This window comes from Vulpes lagopus, chromosome 12 (assembly GCF_018345385.1).
Source record: "Vulpes lagopus strain Blue_001 chromosome 12, ASM1834538v1, whole genome shotgun sequence".
In the NCBI taxonomy this organism is placed as follows: domain Eukaryota; kingdom Metazoa; phylum Chordata; class Mammalia; order Carnivora; family Canidae; genus Vulpes; species Vulpes lagopus.
The window spans coordinates 6,294,962-6,317,750 of record NC_054835.1 but is presented as its reverse complement, the minus strand read 5'-3'; the positions used below and the strand labels follow the sequence as shown (position 1 = coordinate 6,317,750).

At 50.8% G+C, this 22,789-nt stretch overlaps 1 protein-coding gene across 8 annotated transcripts in view; it reads right to left on the bottom strand.

Moving 5' to 3' along the window:
• The window catches only part of SPTAN1 (spectrin alpha, non-erythrocytic 1), a 62,765-nt gene that overhangs the window by 870 nt on the left and 39,106 nt on the right, over positions 1–22,789 (bottom strand). For 3 of the 8 annotated variants that reach the window (XM_041727060.1, XM_041727062.1, XM_041727063.1), the window contains 27 exons: positions 22,510–22,691; positions 20,393–20,492; positions 20,021–20,218; positions 19,778–19,924; positions 18,578–18,681; positions 18,322–18,484; positions 17,931–17,945; positions 16,170–16,301; positions 15,626–15,763; positions 14,553–14,657; positions 12,372–12,580; positions 11,227–11,347; positions 10,887–11,008; positions 10,378–10,510; positions 8,739–8,837; positions 6,837–6,996; positions 6,151–6,227; positions 5,361–5,570; positions 4,712–5,008; positions 4,186–4,298; positions 3,805–3,822; positions 2,536–2,598; positions 1,298–1,352; positions 704–900; positions 510–563; positions 273–419; positions 39–186 (listed from right to left, as the gene is read on the bottom strand). In XM_041727060.1, coding sequence (XP_041582994.1) covers positions 39–186; positions 273–419; positions 510–563; positions 704–900; positions 1,298–1,352; positions 2,536–2,598; positions 3,805–3,822; positions 4,186–4,298; positions 4,712–5,008; positions 5,361–5,570; positions 6,151–6,227; positions 6,837–6,996; positions 8,739–8,837; positions 10,378–10,510; positions 10,887–11,008; positions 11,227–11,347; positions 12,372–12,580; positions 14,553–14,657; positions 15,626–15,763; positions 16,170–16,301; positions 17,931–17,945; positions 18,322–18,484; positions 18,578–18,681; positions 19,778–19,924; positions 20,021–20,218; positions 20,393–20,492; positions 22,510–22,691 — 3,507 coding nt within the window. The remainder of the gene's footprint in view (positions 1–38; positions 187–272; positions 420–509; positions 564–703; positions 901–1,297; positions 1,353–2,535; positions 2,599–3,804; positions 3,823–4,185; positions 4,299–4,711; positions 5,009–5,360; positions 5,571–6,150; positions 6,228–6,836; positions 6,997–8,738; positions 8,838–10,377; positions 10,511–10,886; positions 11,009–11,226; positions 11,348–12,371; positions 12,581–14,552; positions 14,658–15,625; positions 15,764–16,169; positions 16,302–17,930; positions 17,946–18,321; positions 18,485–18,577; positions 18,682–19,777; positions 19,925–20,020; positions 20,219–20,392; positions 20,493–22,509; positions 22,692–22,789) is intronic. The other 5 variants (XM_041727064.1, XM_041727066.1, XM_041727065.1 and 2 more) reach the window with 3 other exon arrangements.

The window sequence follows — 22,789 nt, the reverse complement described above, 5'->3', positions numbered from 1 at the left end:
CAGCCCCATCCCCAGGGCAGAGATGTAGAGCCCCAGACCTGATACAGCTCCTCCTTGGTCACGTAGGGCTTTCCCTCGGAGCTCAGGGCCCGGAAGGCGCTCTCAATCTCCTCACTGGATTTAACGTTCTCCGTTTCACGGCTGATCATGAAGGCCATGTACTCTTGCAGGGAGACGTGGCCATCCCTGGAGAGGGGCATGCGCAGTGAGCCAGGAGAATGCAGGAGGAGCTGGAGGCAGAGCCACTTCTACTACCCTCCCCTCTGGCTCACCTGTTTGGATCCACGGTGTCTAGGATTGCCTCAAACTCGGGGTCAGGCTCCCCTTCCTCCACCATGGGCAGGTCATAACCCAGGGAGCGCAGGCAGGACTTGAACTCCTGGTGGTTCAGCCGGCCTGACTTGTCCTTGTCGAAGTGTCTGCCGCACAAATGGAGGGCTACTCAGCAGGGGCCCCGGGGCTGAGCCTGCTGAGTCCCCTGCCTTTTGGCCTGGGGAGGCCATACTCACTTAAACATCATGCTGAATTCTTTTAGGGCCTCCTCCGTCACTCCTGTTGTGTTCCTAAAAGAACAGGCAGGAGTCAACAGGTGGCTCATTCTGTTCCATCCCAGGAAAGTGACTGCCAGACCCTGGGGGTACCCGGGGTCAGGCATCTGAGACCTCCTCCTCCATAGCCCGTATCGCTCGACTGGGGCAGGTACCTGGCCTGGATCTGCTGCTCCAGGTTGTGCTGCATGCGCATGCCCAGCTGGTCGAGCTGGTCCCACTGCTGGGCCAGGCCCACGGTGCTGTGCTCTGTATACTTGTTATCCAGAATCAGGGCCTCCTCCATGGCAGCCCCCAGGTCCTCAATCTTTTTGAGCTGACTTCTCATGGCTCGAATCTCCTGGTGCTTGCGCTACAGATGGGGGAGCAAGGATGTAGGCGACAGGGGCTCTTACCTCCCACAGCAGGCCCCAGAGCCTGTTTGAGAGGCCCTCCCAGCCTGTGGGGCTGTGTGGGATGGTGTGAGGTCAAATCCAACAGCCTCCATCACAAACCAGGGGCAGACTGCCAGGAACACACACTAAACCAAAGGTTCCTCTGTTTGCAAGTAAGACTGGGTGGCAATTGTCTGAGACAAAAGACCTTCTTTAAGATGATGGGGTCCTGTGCTGCTTTATGCTAAGGAGAAAAGGATACCTACCCAGCCTACTTCCTGCCTATCCTTAAACCAGTTAAACCAGGCAGGCCTGCTGAGGATGCTAGGATGGAGGGCCTCAGCACACCCGGCAGGGAGCTGTAGGGGCACTTACTTTGGTAGCCTCAAGCTGGGATTCCAGGGTCCCGGATTCTTCCACCATGCAGGACCTAAACACAAGAGGACAGTGAGGCAAGACGGCCTGGTCATGAGCTCAAAATCAACCATCCCCAGATAACCGTGACTTTTTATTTTTTAATTTACTAGGAAGCTATCTTTTCCGAAGTGGCCCTGGGAGCAAGGGAGGGCAGGTTGTATTTCTCCTGCTCCACAGACAGGACACTACTGCCCCAGGTGGTGTGCCACCTGTCCAAAGGCCCAACTGGGGGGCCAGGGCCAAGTCCCACACAGCCTCTCCCGGGCTAGGATCCTTTCTCATGTGGCTCCTTAGGCCCAAGCTACGCCCTGAAAGGTGCCTGAGGAACTGAGCTGAGGTTCCTCCATGGGCCTGACAGCATGCCCGCCTGCTGCAGCCACTGGGGAGAAAGCTGCTCTGTACAACTCTGCCACGTGGACACCTTAGGGAGGAGAGGCTGACAAATGGAGAGCCACCCCCCAGAAAATCCCTGGAGTCTCCTGCATGTTCCTGAGGAGGGAAGTCACATTCTAGGGTGGGACAGCCGTGGAGGAGATGCAGTCAGATGACCCCTCAGACAAAAAGCCGGGATGCTAAGAGATTATGACCAGATTTGGGTTTTGAAAGTGTTTCTACTGCCCAAAGAAGGGAAGTGACTGCAGTTAGGCCCCAGTTTCAGGCTCCATGAGACAGTCAGGCTCAAGGCTCCCAGGGCCAAGTTCTGAAGAGCAGGGATGCCCCAGGGAGCCATCTTCCCAACGTTACAGTGTGACGTCACAGAAGGCCACCAGTGAACGAAGACAACAAACAAGTTGGGGTTACGTGCAGGGATGAGTCACACTGTGCGCATGTCTTGGGATTTTGGCCCAGCCTCCCCTGCACCCACATGGGCCCCTGCCTACCCCTGTGGCACCCTGCGAGCCAGGGCTAGCTATGAAATGTCCCCAAGTTCAAAGTGCTCGAGCAAGGCAAGGCACCAGCTTCCTCCTACCCCAGCAGATCAGACTCACAGTCACGCCATGTCCCCCCGGGAAAAGCCACACCCCTAGGACCCAGGGGCAGGAGGCTGGGTGCTGGTGCAGTGGGAGGAGGACACACCCCTCCTTCCCAAGCGGGCCGAGGGCGGTGGGTTAGTCAGAAAGCGGAGCCGCCTGGGGAAGTCAAGAGTGCATTGGTAAAACCACAGTGAGATAAGAGAGAAATAAGAGGAGAAAAACCTTCCAGACAGATCATCCCCAACTTCATACTGATAGACACGAATGACCCGACGATACGCTATGCTAGTCAAAGAAAAGAAACCAAATGAATACACCGAAGGCACGGGCAGGCAAGAGCAGACCGAGACAGACACGCGCCACAAGGCCCAAGCTGGCAGTGCACAGGCAGGGCAACCTGGCGCCCAGGCAGAGGGACCTGGTGGGGCTGGGCCGCCGGCCGCAGGGACAACAGGTGGCCTTGGGGCAGCTCACACTGGGACCAAGCAAGACGGGACGGGGCTAGGGAGGAGCCATGTGGGAAGGGGAGCATGGCACCCACGGAGACAAGACCAGATGGGCAGACACAGCCATGGGGCTGGGGAGGGGAGCGGAGGCCAGGTGGCTAATGAACTCAAGCTAGAAACTGCGACCCCCCCCCCCAATCCCACCCCCTCTGCCTTCAGCACAGGTGGTGGCGGCAGCAGGCACCTGCTTCTCCCAGTACCGCACTCAGACACCCCAGCTACTGTCTGCAGAACCCCGGGAACACTGGTCTAAGCCACTGGGGTCGCCCTTTCCCAACCATGGCTTTACATGGGCCTGGCAGAGGCCAAAGACTCTAGGAGAGGCCGCTCCCAGGACTGGACTGGGCAGGGCCGCCCTGCTTCTCCTGGGCTCCTCCAAAGCCTCATCTCTCCATCACTCAAGACCCCAGGCAGTGCTGCCTTCTATTAGGGCAAATGATGCTCTTCCCCTGGAACACTGGGGTGTGGGGCCCTGGGGGAAGGGTCGTGCACAGCTGGAGACTCACTGCACCAGCTGAATCTCCTCCTTCATGACCATGACCTCCTAGGAGCTAAGTATGGCCCCACTGGACACACGGGGGGAAGAGGCAGAAGAGAAGTCCAGAGAAATCCCAATGGCTGAACAAGCATGGGGATTCTCAGAGGCTTTGGACTCCAGCCCTGGCCCTCTGGCTTGGTCACAGTCCCTACCTGAGAGAACCCATTGAATCTGAATAGGCAGGTGGGAGTGGCTCCCTTCCCCAGACCATAGGCTGTCAAGGACCATGTGCTGTGTGCTGTGGGGCAAGGCACGCACTCCTCATAGGGGGGACAGGGACAGAGGTGGGGCAAGAGAGGGACAGGGGAGGTGTGCAGCCCGCCTGGGGCAGGAAGGCCCATCCTGGGATCCTCTGCAAGCCAGACCATATGGGGACCGAGGGCAGGGGACAAGCACACGAGACACCACCACACCACGAGCCCGGAGAAACAAGAAGACAATATTAACCCATCGAGGAGATATGTTCTGTGCAGATGGGATCCAAGCAGCCGCAAGACAAGGTGGTGTCCAGACAGCAGCAGTCAGGAGGTGGGGGACAGAGAGACACGAGAAAAAAGAAAAACAAAACAAAGAAATCAGTACCCACGCTGAATCCAACTCTGCTCCACGTGTCACCGAGATGCTGAACACGGACCGCCGGCCACACCCAGTCCCCACCCAATCCAGGACACCTAGCACCCTCCACCTTTGGGAAAAGTACTTTTGAGAACTATGCCCACCCTACAGGGCAACCCAGACCAGGGTGCGCCCTAACCCTTCTTTCCCTCTTGCAAGTGTGCCCACCAGTTTCCCGCAGGGCGCCCCACCCCCTGGAGCCACAGTGGACACCTGGTTTCCTGTATCCACTGGTGGAAGGCGTTAGCGTGCTGGGCAAACTCCTGGCGTAGCTTGTCATTCTCCTCCTGTCGCCGCTGCTCCTTTTGCAGCTCCAGCTCCCGCTCCTAGGGCCCAGAGGAGGCAAGGCTGTGTCACTAGGACCTGTCCTTCCCAGATGGATGTGGGAGGGGGACGGTCTGCCGTCGGGATAACGGACCAGTGGCCCTATGACGTCAGTTTCTGGAAGCTAAGCATGACCAGAAACCACCGCTTTGTGGGGCAGGGAGGACCGGGTGTTGATGTCAACCCAGAGGAGGAGCCTGAGAGACCCTCAGGGAGCTCAGAACCCTCTGTTTCCCAGGTGCTCACAACCCCCCCCCCCCCCCCCCACCGAGAACTCTGGTGAGAGGTGATAGGAAGTGAGTGATGGATAGTTCTGTGTAGGCTGCCAGCCGGCACCCGCTGTCACTTCTGGAAGAGACAATGGACCCCCTGCAGCCCCGCTGGCCCTGAGCTCCCAACAGACAGCCCCGGGCACCTTGATGATCTTCTGCAGGTTCCTCCATGTCTCCTCCAGGGCCTCCATGGTGAACCAGGTGTAGGGGTTAGAGGCCACACGGAAGCTCTTGATCTGGCGGTCTAGCTCAGCCAGCTGGCTGAAGTCGGCCTGGGCAGAGCTGAGGGATGAGCGGAAGGCGTCGTGGGCCTCACGCAGAGCTCTGATCTCCTCCAGGGAGTTGCAACGCACAGGATCAGTCAGATCCTCTTCAGCGTTTTCAAACCAGCTGTTGAAGGCCGATGCCTTTTTGGCAAAGGTCAGGAAGAGGTCTTCCACCTGAAAGCAGAGCAGCCTGAGTTAGGGCAGGCGCCAGTGCTGGAGGCCTGGGGGTGGGGGTGGACAAAGGATGGGAAAGGCAGGGGTAGTTTCTGGGGCATCTGGGTCAAGACGGGGTGCTCCCAATTCCACTAATCAAAAGGCCTTTCTTCCCTCGCGACCCTTTCTTTCCCCTTGCTATAGATGAGCTCATCTGTCCTGGGTGCTTCAGAATGGCCCTCTGCTGCTTGGTTCAGGCTGACCCCTGCCCCGTGCAGAACCTCCCTGCAGTTGGCCAGGGCGCACAGACAGGAATTGGGTTTGCTGGCCCTGCACAGCGGGCTGGGTGAGCTCTTGCAGGGCCCACCCTTACCTTGCGGAAGTGACTCTGTGCCTCCAGCAGCTTCTTCTTGCGGGTGGCCGAGTTGGCCAGAAGCTGGCTCCATCTCTTCATGAGAGAGGCGTGCCGGGCTTCAATGGCCTTTGACTGAATGTGCTTGGCGGCCAGCAGCTGATCTTTGAGGGCAGTGATGTTGGCAATGCCCTCCTGCTGGAAGGCCTGTAGACCAGCGTCAAAAGTTTCCTGGAACAAAGAGCAGTACACTCATCTGTAGGGTCTCCAGGAAAGGTAGAACTCACCCTTTCTGGGAGCCACAGCTTGATGGCACCAGAGTCTGTTCATCCAGCTGCCCAAGCCAGACAGCCCAGAGTCCCTTCTCCTGACATCCTCCCGCCCCCTGCCCACCACAGACTGAGGTACGGGGCTCCCTACACATGCGCACTCTCCCCACTGCCTCTCCCTAGAATGAACTCCTGCCTCCCACCCCCTGACCACCTGCAGTTAGCCCTTCACGATCTAGCTTAGATGCATCTTCTCTGGAAAGACCTTCCCCATCAACCACTGCTTGCTGGAATTCAAGTCAGACAGCTCTGGGTGTTAAGTCCACAGCACGTTCTGCTGCACTCCACCCTCTGAGCACCTATCAAGCTGTAGCACTGGAAGGCTAAGCACAGGCTTAGTCTGGAAGCTGAGGACCAGAACTATCTTTCTCACTGCTGAGTCCTTAGGGCCTTTCTTAATGAAAGATGCCACCCACTGTTCATCTACCAGGAGGTGCTATTTGCATACATTGCAGTCAATCAACAAAGAGACCACAACTGACCTGTTTGGTGAGGAGAGTCTGCACGGAGGACAGGTCTCGGCCATAATCGTCTGTCTTCAGGCTGTTTTCCTTCTCACCTAGGAAACCATGCAGGAGAAGCAAATCAGCCTTCTTGACACAGTGACGTGAATTAAGAAGATAAAAACCGAGGCATGCTATCACCTGGCTGATGTTTACATCCCGGGATTCCTAAGAGTGGGCTCTGACCCCTCCTAGCTGGCTCCTTCCTCCCTGCAGCCCAGGCCCCGCTTCCAGCTCATCCTAGACATGCTTCAACTACCACTTATGTAACAGCAATCACCAGGGTCACAGGGTGCTGATATCAGAGTCCAGCTCCACCCCCCTTGGGAGCTGGATTGTACCCTGGACCTGGGCTTTTGGGCAGCGGCACCACTGGGGGTCTGCTGCTGTGCCATTTTGTTTGTGCTATGATGCTTATTGCTCCTCCCAGGTATTAATGGTTTTTGTTTTGACACTGGTGCTGGCCCAGTGCCGAGCACAATGGGGGCCCCTGTTCTCGGTCACAGGGACACGGCCTCTTGTTCTGATATGCCCACATTAGATCCATCTCTTCTCTGGAGAAGAAAACCAACTGCTTAGGAAACAGACAGCTATGGCTCTGGAACAGTCTTCCTGGCCTGGGGAGGCAGAGAGACTGGGGCCAGGCCGGGTGGGGCAGCACTCACCGATCCAGGATTCCACTACATCAGCCTTCCAGTTGAACTGAAGGAAGGCCGAGTTCTCCTCAAGCTTGGCCTTCCTCTGGGCAGCAGCTTTCTCCAAGTCTGACACTTTGCCATTCAAGCCCTTCATCTTTGAAGAGATGTTCTCCTCGTGGTGATTGTTCTAGGCCATAAAGAGAAGGCACACTCTGGTCAGCCCCACCTCCTGCCATGCTAGCTAATCCAAGGCCTGCCTGCCTGGGAAGGTTCTCCAGTGCTAAAAGGCAGGCCCTGCACCCCCCACCCGCTGCCAGGGGGGTGGAGAACAGAGAGTAAAAGCCTTGAAAGGATGAATGCCAACAATTTCACTGACGGGAATGGATCCTAAGGAAGTAACAAGGAACGAGCTGGAATATCATGATGTGCTCATTAATACATCTGATCGCAAAAAAAAAATAGAAAACACATAGCTAAGACTTAATAAATAAATAAAATGCTACGCATTCAAACAATGGCTCCTACATGTAAGCAATAAAAACAGTTCAGAAAAAGTGGACCTGAAAATTCTTAAGCCCCAAACACTTGGATTTTGTCTCAACATAACTGTATTTGAAAATACACACAAGTCAGCTTAGAATTCAGAGAGAAACTCGAGGAAACAGACTGTTCCTGAAGGTAAAGCACTGGGCTCTCTGCTGGAAGGTGCAGAATATTCACAGACTGGTCACCGCACACGTGGAAAAGACAGAGACCGCGAGGCAGGGCTGTGTGTGCGTAGCGGTCATACACAGGCCTCATCTCTACCTGTATGAGGTCTGGACTGGAAATTAGCTTCATGTTATCTTATCTGCCCATAAGGGCAAGTGGAAAAGCTCTCTAGTGAACATGAACTGGAACATACTGTTACCTGTTATGACCAACTCTCTGGTCTTGAAGCTATGCTTATTAGAGCAAATCCTGTGATGAGAATCTTATCTACCAGTTATGTTTGCAACAGAAAATTATAGTGGTTAAAAGTTGCTTGTTCTGCGGTACTGAATATTTGTCACTGCACCTAAGTGATCAGCGGTGACTAACTTGGGGCCAAGGGCAGCACCATGTTTAGTCTGGAATGCCAACGTGCCAGTGACTTGACTTCATTGCTGGGGAGAAAGCCCCAAGACCCCTTCCCATCTGCTTTCTTGGTCAGGGGCCGTTTGAACAAAACGAACCTTGTGATATTATGACATTCATTTCCAAAACATCCTGGACAGCAGCCAGGCTTTGTTGAGCAATGTTGCGGAACGGAAACTATCCTGTGTAGGGGTGGCTCTACATGCAGAGTAGGGAAGGTTAGGCATGAAAGCCTTACTAGGGATCGATCCTTCTGGTGGTATTTTAAATTTTTCCTGTATTTTCAACTACTGTTGAAAGCTTATACTACCTGAGAAAGAAACTAAGACAACGGTTTTGTGGGGTTTCGCTGAAGAACAAGCTGGGATGCTTCCCTGCTTTTTTTTTTTTTTAATTTTTTTATTTACTTATGATAGGCACACAGTGAGAGAGAGAGAGAGAGAGAGAGAGAGAGAGAGAGGGGCAGAGACACAGGCAGAGGGAGAAGCAGGCTCCATGCACTGGGAGCCCGATGTGGGATTCGATCCCGGGTCTCCAGGATCGCGCCCTGGGCCAAAGGCAGGCGCCAAACCGCTGCGCCACCCAGGGATCCCTGCTTCCCTGCTTAAGGCAGAAAATTTAAGTGCTGCAAAGTAACTTTGTTGACTGGCTTTGGAAAGGGGGAGGCATCCAATTAATCACAATCTTTCTCTTCTTCAGACATCTGGGAGTGGAACTGCTCCTGGACTCCATGCAAATCTTTCTTGGGTGACTATTCCAGGAAGATGAATGCCAGCATGGGATGGGAGCACCCTACCAGCAGGCCAGGCTTACCTTCTTGATGAGGTCTTGTCCATTACTGCAGACGTCATTCACACGATCCTTGTGCACAGTGAAGTCTGTCTCAAAAGCTTCATGTTTCTTCAGTAAGCCCTGGAGTGGAAGCAGAGAGGCCAGCAGCTGAAAGCCTGCATATGCTGGCCAGTCAGGCAGCAGGGACAGAGGGCATTTAGGCTGTAAGGTGCCAGCCTTCAGATGTGCCCCAGTCTAGCCAAGGGCTAGGACCATAGGGGCCAAAGTAGGTAAGTTATGACAAAGGTGGTAAAACCTGGATGCAGCAAGAGTAACTGGCAGGGGCCTGAGCTTGAGAAGGGCCGTCCAGGAAGAAGTTCTGAAGGCGCTAAGCTCTCACTAATCAACCACTACAGTGCCCTGCTTCTCCTCTCTAGGAGACCATACAGAAAACACCAAGCAAGCTTAAGACAAAGTCTAGCAGGTTTCCCCTGAGTACAGCTTCCAGGGGACCTTCCTAGTGGTCCTCTCCTCAGTACAGGAAGGCCCAGAAATGCTTCCATGTGGGCTTCCCGGGAAAGGGATCATGCAGAGGAGGGGAAATCTCTCCATCTAAGCCACATGAAGCACTTCAACCAGCCGAACAGGACACCCACTCCGAGAACATGGCTCAGAGGCTACCCAGACTCTTGGGAATGCAGACTCTGCCTCCACAGCTGTTGGCCCAGATTTGGGAATATTCTACCACAAGGTGTGGCTCCTCCCAGCAAAAGGGGAGGCTGTTCATCCAGCTGGTGGCCCCTGGCTGCTTGCAATCACTCCAACAGAATGCAGTGCAGATCATGTGGTGTGACATCTGAGGATAGGCCTCGAAGCTTCTGCTTCTGCCATTTTGAATGCTGCCTACGGAAGATGAGCAAGGCTGCTGGAGGCAGGAGGAGGGGAATAGAGTTGTGCTGTGACATCAGTGTGGTTCTCTTGGTCTGCTACTCTGCCTTGGCTCAGCAGGGCAAGTGGCCCTGCTCAAAAGCAGCACAGCCTCGAGGAACAAGACACCTGCTGCCAGAAGGGTCGTCAAGTAACCACAACTACCCTGTGTACTTAGGGCACAAGCTGAGGTGTGTCCCCCAAAATGACATCCTAACCCCTGCCACCTAACAAATGTGGAAGGCGCAGATATAATCAACTTAAGATGTTCAGATGAGGTCACTGGGGTGGGATCTAATCCAGGATGATATGTATCTAAGAGGGAACTCTGGACGCAGACTCGCCCGGAGAAAAAGTCGCAGGCAGACACCCAGAGGGAAGAGCCATGAAAAGCAGAGGCAGAGACCACAATGATGCCGCCACAAGCCAAGGAATGCCAGGGAGAAGCTGGACGAGTCAGGAATGAGCCTTCCCTAGAAGTTTCAGAGAGCGAGGCCCTGCCTGTACCTTGATTACAGACTTGCAGCCTCCAGAACCAAAGGGCAGTAATTCCTGTTGTGGTACCTCCCACCCTCTACCCCCAGCCGAGGGTGCATGGTGGCAGCAGCCCCTAGGCCCCAGGGCTGCCGGCTGCACCATGTTTGGCCAGAGGGGCACCGTCTCTAGCCTGAGATCTGGAAGACTGTGACTAACCAGGGAGACCGAGGCTGCCAGCCGGTAAACAAAGCAGCAGGGCTGTGCCAGTTTCTCTGACCTGGATAGCGGCAAGCGTGTCTCCATAATCCTCACTGGCTACCAGGGTCATCTTCTCATTAATCCAGGCTTCTTCTTCTTCCACATTGGCTACAAACTGCTGATACTCCAAGGACTCCTCTAGCCGCTGACCCCTAATTACAGGAGACAGGAAAAAACCAAACCAAAAGACCATTAATATTGTCAAACTTTAATTCCGATAGCTAACATGTGCTTAAAAATACTCCTGACAAGTATGGAAGTGATTGGTTCCATTGAACCTTCTCTGTAATATGAAGCAGAGACAGTGTTGTTCACACATCAAATTCCAGAACCATCTTCTGGGTTCAGATCCACATAACCGGACCAGCCTAGCATGGGCCTGTCAGGGTGGCTCTGAAGCAAGCCAACTGTGGTCCCTGCACGCCCAGAAAAAGGGCCCAGGAGGTGACAGGAGGGCCTGGAAGCTGAGCCTGGCCACTCGTGCTACATCCACAAGCAGGACAAGTGCTCCCTCCCCTGGCCAGTCACCGAGCTGCCGCCAGCTGCTTCAGCTCCTTCCAGTGCTCCACGAACTGGGCCAGACGCTGCTGAATCTCCTCCTTGCCAATGGTATTGTCATCAGACAGCTTCTTCCCAGTGTCCAGGACACCCTGACAGGCAAGAAGGATTAGATTAACAGCTATCACCTGCTTCTAGACATGTCCAGGAAAAGGCCTCAGCATGGAACCCACAACTTCTCTGGGTTTAGAACGAGGGGTCATAGACACTGCAACTCACAGTGGAATGAATGAGAGCAAAGGGTTTCTCTGTATGTCATGTGGGCCCATTGGGTGCCCACGGCCCTCTCAGCTGGGAGAGACCCCCTCACCTGGATCGCTGGCTCATGGGCAGCCAGTTCCGCCTCCAGCCGCTTGTGTTTCTTCCTCAGGTTCTGAACTCCTGTAAGGTCTCGGCCATAGTCCTCTGAGCTCACGAGCAACTTTTTCTCCCTGGACAACACAGAGAGACACCCTGCACCCCTGTGCTTTCGACTGGACAGGTTTGGTCAAGAGTTGTGATGTCTCCAGACCCCATGACATCCTGCACCTACATCTACCAATCACTCCACAAAAATCCTTGTCAGTCTTCTGGAAAAGAAAAGCCTTTATTTCCCAAATGAGGAGCATCCACGGATGTATCGAGGAACACCTACCGGTAAGGGTATGCTGAAAAACAAGGAGGCGCTAGTGGTGTTGCCCTACCAACCCTACTTTACCAAACATGCAGGCATCACACGTAAAAACACATAAAGATACAGAGAGAATTTTTTACGGAAGTGAGGAATAAGAGACAGGACTTTGGGATCCCTGGGTGGTGCAGCGGTTTAGCGCTTGCCTTTGGCCCAGGGCGCGATCCTGGAGACCCGGGATCGAATCCCACATCGGGCTCCCGGTGCATGGAGCCTGCTTCTCCCTCTGCCTATGTCTCTGCCCCCCTCTCTCTCTCTCTCTGTGTGACCATCATAAATAATAAATAAAAAAATTAAAAAAAAAAAAAGAGAGACAGGACTTTGTCCTTAAAAATGGGGTGTTTAAAAATGCTATGACAACTCTGACTGCAATGGAAGGGACGAAAAACAACTCTTCTTCCCTTGAGGACTGATCCTGCCTAGGACACCAGGCTATCTTTTCCAGATGGGCACTCACTTATCTCCCTGGGGATCCCAGGGCAGGGTCTAGACAAAGTCTAGCTCCATTGTCGTGTACTGCTACCATGTGGAGGCCATCAATGGCCCTATCACTGCAGACTCAGGCATCAGAGGAAGCCAAGGTGTCCCATGATGAGCATGCGGCAGAGCAGGGACCCAGCCCAGCAGGTTCTGCTACACTTCCCTGTCTTGGAGAGAGCGAAACCTCATGGCCAAGCAGCCAGGGGCTCTGGACTCCCACTCAGCCTGTGGCTGCCAGTGCCTGCCATCAGAGGTTCAACAGGCATCCCAGAGGACCCAGAATGCAGAGTCTCAAGGATACATACTTGATCCAGGACTCCTCATCATCCATGTCCCGGAAGAACTGGTGTAGGCGATGGGATTCATTCAGCCTGGCTCGCCGGGAGGCCGCCATGTTCTTGATCTTCTGGAAACGACCATTGATGGTGTCCCGCTTATCCTTCACTTGGGAGGTGTCGAAGGCACTGCTGGTCATCAGGCTGTCTGCTTGGCTATTCAGGTCCTTCAGGCGATCCTGGGGCAGCAGGGGACACAACAGGAGGGATGAGAAACCTGGGTCTTCCCTGAGTATCTGCTTGCAAATAAGAACTTTGAATTCTTCACTGACAGGTTGAATCTGCTGATGTTCTCTCAAAGTATAATATGTGGATCCCCGGGGTTCTGAGAGATCAAAATTATTTTTGTCATGACACATAGATCTTGTCTGCCTTTTTCATTGTATGGACATCTGCCCGTGGTACAACATCTGTGGTGGGGGTGCTGATGCCACAGCTCAAGACAGTGGCACATCATGCCAGCAGGAATCTGATTAATTCACTGGCACCCACCCTCTGTAAAAATGCTCTTTCGCTTAAGGACATCCTTATAAAAGCAGAAGTTGTTAATTTTATTGAATATCCATCCTAAAGTACATGTTGATGTTAATACCCTGTGTGGCAAAATGGGAGATGCACAAAGCACTTCTGCTGCATACTCAAGTTCAGGGACAGTCCCAAGAAGCCTGTGTCATGAGCTGAACTCACAGCTTTTTCACAGGCTGTCCTCACTGAGAGAATAATGAGAAGACAAACTATGGTCATTCAAACTCCAATGTCTGACAATGACTTGCTCAGAATGAATAAAGTGAACCTGTCGCTTTCAGGAGACAGTCTGTTGCTACTGGTAAAACATGAACTTTCAAGCAAAAAAAAAAAAAAAAAAAAAAAAAAAAATCAGATTTCTGGAAGGAACTGCATTCTCCAGGAGGGTGACAGCTGCTCAGCTCAGTTTATGAAGATTTTCCTGTTGAGACTGGCTGTGATGTGGGAGCTCACACGTAACAAAGGGTGCTAATGTTTAGAAGTCCCACATAATTCAATGTTTTCCAAATGATTTTGTAACATCATGCGTGGGGGAAAAAAAAATCCATGTCTAAGATGGACCAGTAGATTTTAATATTAAATGGTAAGAAAACTGGTAGAGTCTCAGAGTCCACTTTGCAACTAACCTTTAAGTAACTACCATGCATTGAGTCTGGTGTCAGAGTATCCACGATTATCTGAATGAAAATACTGCTCCCTTCTCTAACTCCCTGTGGGAGGCTGGGTTTTCATCACATCTGACACACTCCCACAGCCCAAATTCCGAAGCAGCTATGAGAATCCAGCTGTATTTTATTAAGCTAGATGTTAAAGAAATTTGCAAAATACAGCCAATGCCACTCTTACTATGTATTGTTTTGGTTTTGAAAAAATACAGCTATTGTTCATAAAAAGTGCTACTTTTGTTCATTTATAATGGGCTTACTATTACTTTCAGTAAATACAATTTTTCAGTTTTATTCTTAATTTTTCATTTGAAATACAGACTCACAAGAAGTTGTTAAAATAGTCCAGCTCCTGTGTGCCCTTCATCCAGCCTCTCCCCACCATAGCAGCTTGCATAGCACACCAGCAAGACCAGGACATGGCCACTAGTGCATCTACAGACCTTACACAGATTTCACCAAATTCATGCACATCCCCATCCAGGTCTGCGTGAGTGTATGTAGTTCCACACAATTTTCCCCTACGTGTGGTTCACATAACCCAAATCAAGACACATTGTTCTGCGAGTACAAAGGGACTTGTCTATCCCTTCCTGGCTGTACCCTGCCCCACCACCCAGCCCTGTGCCTGACTCCTGGCTACCACTGTTCTGTTCTCCATGTCTATCATTTTGTCATTTTGAGAATGACAAAAAGTCTTTGAGATTGTCTTTTAAAAATTTAACTTTTAAAATGTGATTTTTTAATAATGGTGAACACTGATAGATGAAACCCACATAAACAAACTCCCTCAGGGACCTTCAATAATAGCACAGGTTATAAAATGGCCCCGAGGCCACTATGTTTGAGAACGTGGCTGGAAGGGTGGGACACCACGCTCCTTCCCCAAATGTAGCAGGTTCCCTTGAGGAGTCAGGCACAGTTGTGTTCCAAGCAGGACCTGGCCACCCCCTCTGATCACCTCATGGGCAGATATGTCCGCCTCTAGCAGTTGATGTTTCTTCAGCAAGTTGTTCACAGAAGCCAGGTCTTTGCCGTAGTCCTCAGATGCCAGAAGGGCCTCCACCTGGCAGTGAAACAGAAAAGGGAGAAGGTCATCACGTGGAGCATAGAGTATACAATGCACATTTGGTATTCTGGAAAATCCAGGAGGCCTGGTTGTTGGGCTGGGTCTTTGGCTAGCTACAAACTTGTCAATCACAGTGACTCAGCCTGGATCAGCCCAGCCTGAGCTCTCCTCCTTTCCTGTCAATCACATGCAGACTTAAAACAACTCAAGGCAGGTCCCAGCACCTTCACGGAGGTACAAACTGCACAGTAATCTGGCTCCGAGGAACCCCCAAGGAAAGAACTGGCAGCAGGGGCAAAGATTAACACATAAAGATGTTCAGTGCAGATGTGCCATGAAAAAGCTGGGATGGGAACACCTGAATGTCCAACAACATGGGAATGGTTAAATCATGGCATGACTACGATGAACTTACGCAGCTATTCAAAGGTTTAGGAAGAATCAGGATAATATGCCCAATACAGACTAATGAAAAATTACATTCTGAGCTCAGCTCTATAAAAATACGGCTACACTACTGTTGATGGAAATATGTGTAGGCTGGAGAGAAATATTAATAGTAGTCTCTAAAAATTTGTTTCTTTATGCTTTCTGTACTCCTGAATTTTCTACTAAATCTACTAAATCTGGTTTCCTGACTTAACTGCTGTTTTGGTTTCTATCTGGGCATAGACTCATTAGAGCTGCCTGCCACACAGACCCTATCATCGTTTCCTATTTGCTTTCCCCATGGAGAGGAGGAAGCTACAGTCTAATCCCCATCTGTATGCTCTCTTCTCAAAACATCCATTCCCTCTACAAATAGACCTCTTACAGCATTAGACTCCTCTGCGGAAAGGAAGATTTCTGTGAAAAGGGGCATCAGGGGTGCCCTGATTTTTTGCATGGTTTGGGGCTTGCTGACTGTCCTGTTATCCCGAAGGACCAGAAATCCTCTGATGGTGAGAAGGAAAATCTGCCATTACCTCAGAAAGCCAGAAGTCAAAGTCCTTGATTCCAGTGTTGAAGTTCTGCTGCTTGTTGGCTTCTTTTAGTTTCTGGCTCTTTTCGGCTGACTTTTGCACCAGGAACTGCCACTGGTCAGCTAAGGCAGCCAGCCGGGCCTGGGGAAGAGAAGAGGGTGATCAGACATGGTGAAATCCATGAAGAGCCCCTTCTCCTAAAGCCAGAGGATTCATGGTGAGAGAGCAAAAAGCCTTATGGGAATGGTTCTCACCAATACTCCCCATCTGTAATGTAGGCAGAAGTCTCCTAATCTGCTTACGTTTTTTAAAGGTTTTATTCACTAACCTGACAGAGAGTAAGAAAGCACAAGCAGGGGAAAGGGCAGAGAAAGAGGGAGAAGCAGACTCCCCACTGAGCAGGGAGCCTGAAGCGGAGCTCAATCCTGGGCCCCCAGGATCATGACCTGAGCTGAAGGCAAACACTTAACCCACTGACCACCCAGACGTCCCAATCTGCTTACGTCCTTACGACCGTATGTCAAAGTCGTCATTACATTGACCATACCTTGACAGCATCCTCACTGCCAGCACAGGCCCCACGCTCGATGAGGGAGTTGCCCGTGTCGATGACCCCGCGGATCCGGTCAGCATTGGCATGCAGTTCCGCCTCAAAGGCCTGGTGCTTCTGGTGTTTGCTCTAAAATTCCAGAAAGATGACCTTTCAAAACCAGGTTCTGTGAGGTTTCCTCTTTTTAGGAATGAGGGACTCTCAGAAGGAAGGGTAAGTGATAGGAAACTCAAAGAACAGGGACAAGTGTCAACACTGCTCATAGAAGGAAGTCACCGAGTTTATGACGTATTTTAGGGATTGGTCCGCTGGGAGAATGAAGATGGACTGGCTCAGGAGCAGGTGAATGGAGTCAATTCTTCAATCGGCAGGACTAGCTACTTGGGAGTGGAGCCCAAGAATTATGTACTTTTTACCATTCTACAGTAAATGCCAGCAGCCAAGTGGAGTGTTTAACCTACTGGGACATCAATTTCTATCCACGACCTTCTCCCCCATCGACAGATGATCTAACAGATACGACCCATCTAGCTCGCTCATCATATGAGGCCTAGATCACTGCAGCTGCAAGCTGACCCTCTGTGGCGGGAGGAGACTTTACAGCTATCGCAGACCTTGGCTTAGGCCACCTTCTCATTTAGTATCGGTCATTAATCAAAACTCATGGATACTGTCAAAATCCAAGCTTGACTGCAGGTAAGAAATTATTTTTGCTAGGAAAAGACAGGCCTGCGAGATTGACAGGCTCCTGACACTAGGGCTGAAGGGGATTTTAAGAAACCACAAAGAAACAGGAGATACGGGAAATGCTACAAGACATGGTGCAAGGACACAGCTATGGCATAATTCTGGGTGAGAAAGGCAGGGTCTTGGGGGAAAGTATTATTTGGTGGAGAAAGAACTAAAAGGAAAAAAAAAAAAAGAAAGAAAAACCAGTATGGTTGGGGAAGGATTCTGCATCAAATGTTTCATTTCAGGGGCAGCAGCTGTCAAAGGATGGAGCCGCTGGGCTTGAGCGTGATGCTCACATCGAGAGTCCTCCTTCTGGGCTCCCCCACTGGAGCCCAAGACAGGTCTCAAATACCCAAGTATCCTGAGCTAAGTCCAATTCCCCTCTTCTGTTTCTTGCTCTGATCACTCTTTGGTTCAAACCCCACTTATTCTGTTTCTTTATTTCTTCCATCTGTGAGCTACATTCTTACTGAAAAGTCCCCTTGACTCTCCCTGGAATAATGACATCCTTTTTCCTTAACCCTGGTTCCCGTCAGATTTGGAACAGATCGTCTGCTTCTCTGAGGCAACTTAACTGTCCCTCTCCAGGGACCATCATCTCTGGATTGGGCACTCTGGGTGCATCATAAAACTCTCACGCCACACTAGACCCCTCCGTCCTCAGCCACCAGGAACTGTGAACGGAAGTCCACACAGAAAAAGCCAACTGTTTCCATTTTTTAAAAGAAGCACCTCTGGAAAGACAGCAATTAACTACAGCCCCCAAATCAAACATGGTACAGAACTTGCCTAAGTGACACATGGGGAAAGGGAAAGGGGAAGGGGCGCAGGGCTGCAGGCTAATTACGACAGAGAAAGCCAAATCCCACAGGGACACTTGAATGGAGTGTGATGGGTCATTAGAAATGAGAAGCGTGGATGAGGAGACACGAGCTGACCGCATGTGGCCACAACAAGATCTATGCAGAAGAACACAAACACTGGAGCGCATTTAACTAAAACTCTTTAAAAAAATTAGGAACTTACCAGCAGCTTGGAAAGCTACAAAAATAAATTAAAATAACAAGAGTTCAGTACACTGAGGTGAATGCACATATCAGCTATTAAACAGCAGCTCACTCTTCCCCTGGGAAGCTCAGCATATGGGGAGAGCTAATAGAGGGGGCTCTAGACTTTTCAGGGCAGACATGGCTTCCATGAAGACCAGTGAGAAAAGTACTTTCTCATGTCTGATCATTTAGTGGTACTTTTCCACAAGCTCAGCTTCTTATAATAATTTTCACTGGCTTCAGCATGGACACAAGGAAATGGTTTTCTACTAGGTAGAGCCCCCTTTAAAGATGCCTTCTTTACCGAATCCTACCCCATAACCGAGGCCGCCTCAGAGATGAGTAGCCAGCCACTCAGTTCAGCTCACCTGGATATTGGTGGGGTCTTTGTATGACTCATCACTCGCAGTCTGTAATTTCTCACTGATCCAAGCCTCGATCTCATCCACGTCCCGGCTGAACTGCTGGAGGGTTTGTGATTCTCCCAGCTTCGATCTCTTCTCGATCATCTGAGCTTTTAGGCGTCGCCACCTGAGAAAGTGCAGCCAAGCCTGAACGTGACCCTCCCTGAGAACAAGACGGGCTGGGCTCCCACTTGGGGCCATGAGCACACGCAGCACCCACCTGTCCAAAACCTCATTGCGCCGACTGCAGATGTCACCCTTGGCATAGTGGCCGGCAGCAATAAGTTGGTCAGCAAAGGACTGCAAGGCGGCAATCTTCTCCTCCTGTTGGCAAACAGAGGCGAGGGGCCAAGGTGGGCAGGTCAGCTCAGCCTTGCCCGGACCACAGGTCTTGTGAAGAGAGTGGTTATTCTGGGTGCCTGGGACCTAGCTGGTGGTGGGATCAGAATACACTGACACTTTAGAACGGGGAGAGCAGAAGGCCAGAAGAAAGCTTGATTTCGACCACTGAGAGTAGAGTTTAACTCAAGAAAACTCCAGGTCACACTGGGGACAGGGGCTATGACACCAGGAGTTATCATACACAAAATCAAGCTGAATGGGAAAAAGGGGTTAGATTTTCTCTTTTCTTTTTTTAAAGATTTCATTTATTTATTCATGAGACACACACACAGAGAGGCAGAAACACAGGCAGAGGGAGAAGCAGGCTTCATGCAGGGAGCACAATGTGGGACTCGATCCCGGAACTCCAGGATCACCCCCTGAGCCAAAGGCAGACACTCAGCCACTGAGCCACCCAGGTGTCCCAAAGATTAGATTTTCAACAAAATGGGTTATAAATCAAAAAGGTTCCCATCTTCCTAAGTTGTTAGTGTTTATGCACTCTTTTTTTTTTTTTTTAAGATTTTATTTATTCATGAGACTTACAGAGAAAGAGGCAGAGATACAGGCAGAGGGAGAAGCAGGCTCCATGCAGGGAGCCTGATGTGGGACTCAATCCCTGGACTCTAGGATCATGCCCTGGGCTAAAGGCAGGCGCTAAACTGCTGAGCCACCCAGGGATCCTTGCACTGTCTTTTCTTATCAACATGTTTACATTCTTGCTTTGACCATAATTTTTTGCCATGTGACATCCCCATTATTAAAACTCAGAAGTATCAGAACCTAGAATATTTAAAAGGCGTTCATATCCGTATCACTTTCCCTAGTCCACACAGGTACTTGATATGGGGGTGAAGTGGCCGTTCTTCCTTTGCATGATCAATGTCAAGTATTTTCATTTTAGGGAGCAGCGAAAGCTCCCTGAGTGAAGTCAGTGACTAGTTTTTATTCTCATTTCTGAGATAGGAGAAGCAGCCCAGAGAGTGTACCGCCCATCTGGACCAATGTACATGGAGACCTGATGGCAAAAGGGCCTCACCTGGACATTGATCGCTTTGTCAAAATCCTCGTGTTTTTTGATCAGAGCCTCCACGCTGTCCAGTGAGTCTCCTTTGTCCTCAGTATTCAGAAAGGCCTCCCGGGCGGCCATCCAGTTCTCAGCTTGTTCACAGTCCCGATGAAACAGCTAGAGAGAGGGAGACAGGTGGGAATATGGGGCCACTGGCCATGACACTCATCAGAAAGCCTGTGGCAAACGGGAAGCAACATCCTCCACACATACCTGCAGTTCAAGGCACTGATCCAACATCATCCTACGCTGGGCCCAGGCCTTCTCCAGACCCGCACGCTCCCGATCTAGAATATCTAGTTTCTCTTTGACCTCTGGGCTGGCGTAGTGCCCATGAGCCAGCAGCTGCTGCCCAAATTGCTCAAAGGCCTGGAAAGTGCCAGCCCTGGCATCGATTTCTGTCCGGTGCTCCTGCCAAGAGGAGGGAAGGGGTTAGGTAACTGGCACTAAATGCCCACTGTCATGTCAACCACTGACTTGCAGCGAAGGGTGGTGCTAGCTGCAGTGGGATGGTGATGGCGGATGAGGTCTTCCCAGCACAGCAGTGCAACTCCCCTTCTGCTGCTCAGCGGGCAGTCTACCCACCTGGTGCCGTTCCAGCAAAGCTTCTGCTCCGGTGACATCTTTGGCTAACTCGTCTGAGGACACCAACCCTCGTATTCCATTGATCCAAGACATGAGGTCCCTGGCAACCAGACCCACAAAGGAATAGTTATTACATTTCCTGGCAAGTAGGGTTTCTGTCCAGGAAAAGAGAACTGCACACTTCTGGTCTCAAAAGATGATTTGGAGTCAGCTAGCTAATCTAAAGGGTCAATTAGTTAATCCATTAACTAGTTAATCTACTAAATGGTTAGCTAGTTATAATCTACATCCCTGGGCAAAGTATTTTAAAGTGTTTTGTTCATCTTAAATGTTTCTTTTCTTTTCTTTCTTTTTTTTTTTTTTAAAGATTTTATTTATTTATTCATGACAGACACACAGAGAGGGAGAGAGAGAGAGGCAGAGACACAGGCAGAGGGAGAAGTAGCCTCCATGCAGGGAGCCTGACGCAGAACTCGATCCCAGGTCTCCAGGATCCGGCCCTGGGCTGAATGCAGCGCTAAACCGCTGAGCCACCGGGCTGCCCGTGTCTTGTTCATCTTATTGAGAGGTTAAGAAAATTAAAAACAACAAAAACCAAACATTCCTCAGAAGACAACGAACTAGGTTTGTAACTAAGGTCTTCTGACCCTACAGAACAGTAGGTTCTAACACAAACAACCGTGGTTAAGTTTTCCAGAACTTCAGATGAAATCACTCTTCCCTGTGCCTGCAGCTGTCCCAGGCCTCTGTATGCGCTGACCCCAGCTTCTTACTGACGTCTGCACATAAGGGTATAAAAATCAGTGTGTAAGGTCGCAGGCCCTATGCTGCTTTTGATAAAATATACCCGGAACAGGCAAATCCAGAGACAGAAGGCAGACTTGATGAGGAGAGGGGAATGGGCAGTGACTTCACATGGGTTGCAGGGTGTTTTTCTGTGGTGGTGAAAAGTTACACAACTACCACCTTTCTGTAATTAACACTGCAAACGTTCTAATTACAGATGAATTACATACTTTAAATTACGTAACAATTATGTTATTTGACCTTCACCTCAAAAAACGAAAACAAAAACAAAAGAACAAAACCCCACGAAGAACTCCTACTAGAGGCCTGGAAAGGTGAAGCACATCACTTGCCTAGTCTTATCCCACAGAGGAAATGCCAGGATCTCCCCACCCCCCGCACCCAACACGGATCCTTTGTTAGCACAAAAGTGTGCTGCAAAGAAACACTGTCCTGAATGGGTGCCCTGGGTACCAAGTTCTAAATCACCCACTAGTGAAGTGCTATGCAGCCTAAAAAAAAGACTGAGGTCCCAGGTCATGGACATTCTGCCAGAAACCTGGCCTGGACTGTTGAAAACTGTCAATGCTGTAAAAGACAATACACAGAGGATGGAGTGGTACTGTTCTATATATTAAGGAGACAACATTACTTCTGCAATAGGAATTCTTAATTGGATCCTGGACCAAAAACCTGGGCTACTGAACACAATCATAAGACAATTGGAACATCAGGCTCCCTGCATGGAGCCTGCTTCTCCCTCTGCCTGTGTCTCTGTCTCTCATGAATAAATAAATAAAATCTTTAAAAAAAAAAAAAAAAGACAACTGGAAGAAACTCAGTGGGGGCTGGATATAATACTGTTGCATTGGTCTTGGATGTGAGGGTGGAGGACAGAAATGCCTGGCACAAGGAGGCACAGGCCCAAGTATTTAGGTAGAGGACCAACTATCTGCAGCAGACTGACAGGTGGGTTAGCAACAAAGAAGTGTATCCTTGGAGGTAAAGCCAACTGGTGACTGTGGGTGAAGGTTGTCACTATATTCATTGTTTCATCCTTTCTATTTTTCTACAGCAGTGAAATGTCTCTAACTACAGTAAGTTTGTGAAAGAGACTAAAGTACAGCTCTAATGAGTGAGAGATATGCCTAAGGAAGAAACTGAATGCCATCTGGCAGGAAACGGGGGAGATGATGGACACATGCACGCCCATCCATGGACAGGGAAAAGCTGATTTATTTTTGACTAGCTGACATTTGGTAGCTGGGGATTTCACAGTGGCCATCAGTAATGGATGTGAACGACCATGCAAAGGCTTCTGGGTTTCATACCGGAAATCACTAAGGAAGCGTTGCAGGTCGTGGGAATCACCCAGCTTGGCCTTGCGCTGGTCTGCGCGCTTCCCCAGGCTGCTCCATGCCTGGTCCAACTCCGTGCACTTTTCCTGCAGGTCCTCGGCTGACTCCGGGTGGGACTGGATCAGGCGCTCGGCTGTTTCCCCCAGGGAGTTGACCTATAGGAGCAAGGCGGCGAGACAGCGAGTAAGGGAGCTGTGCTCTGCCAAGTGGAAGATTCTCTGCCCCAGGGCCAAAACGCCGATGGCACTATCAC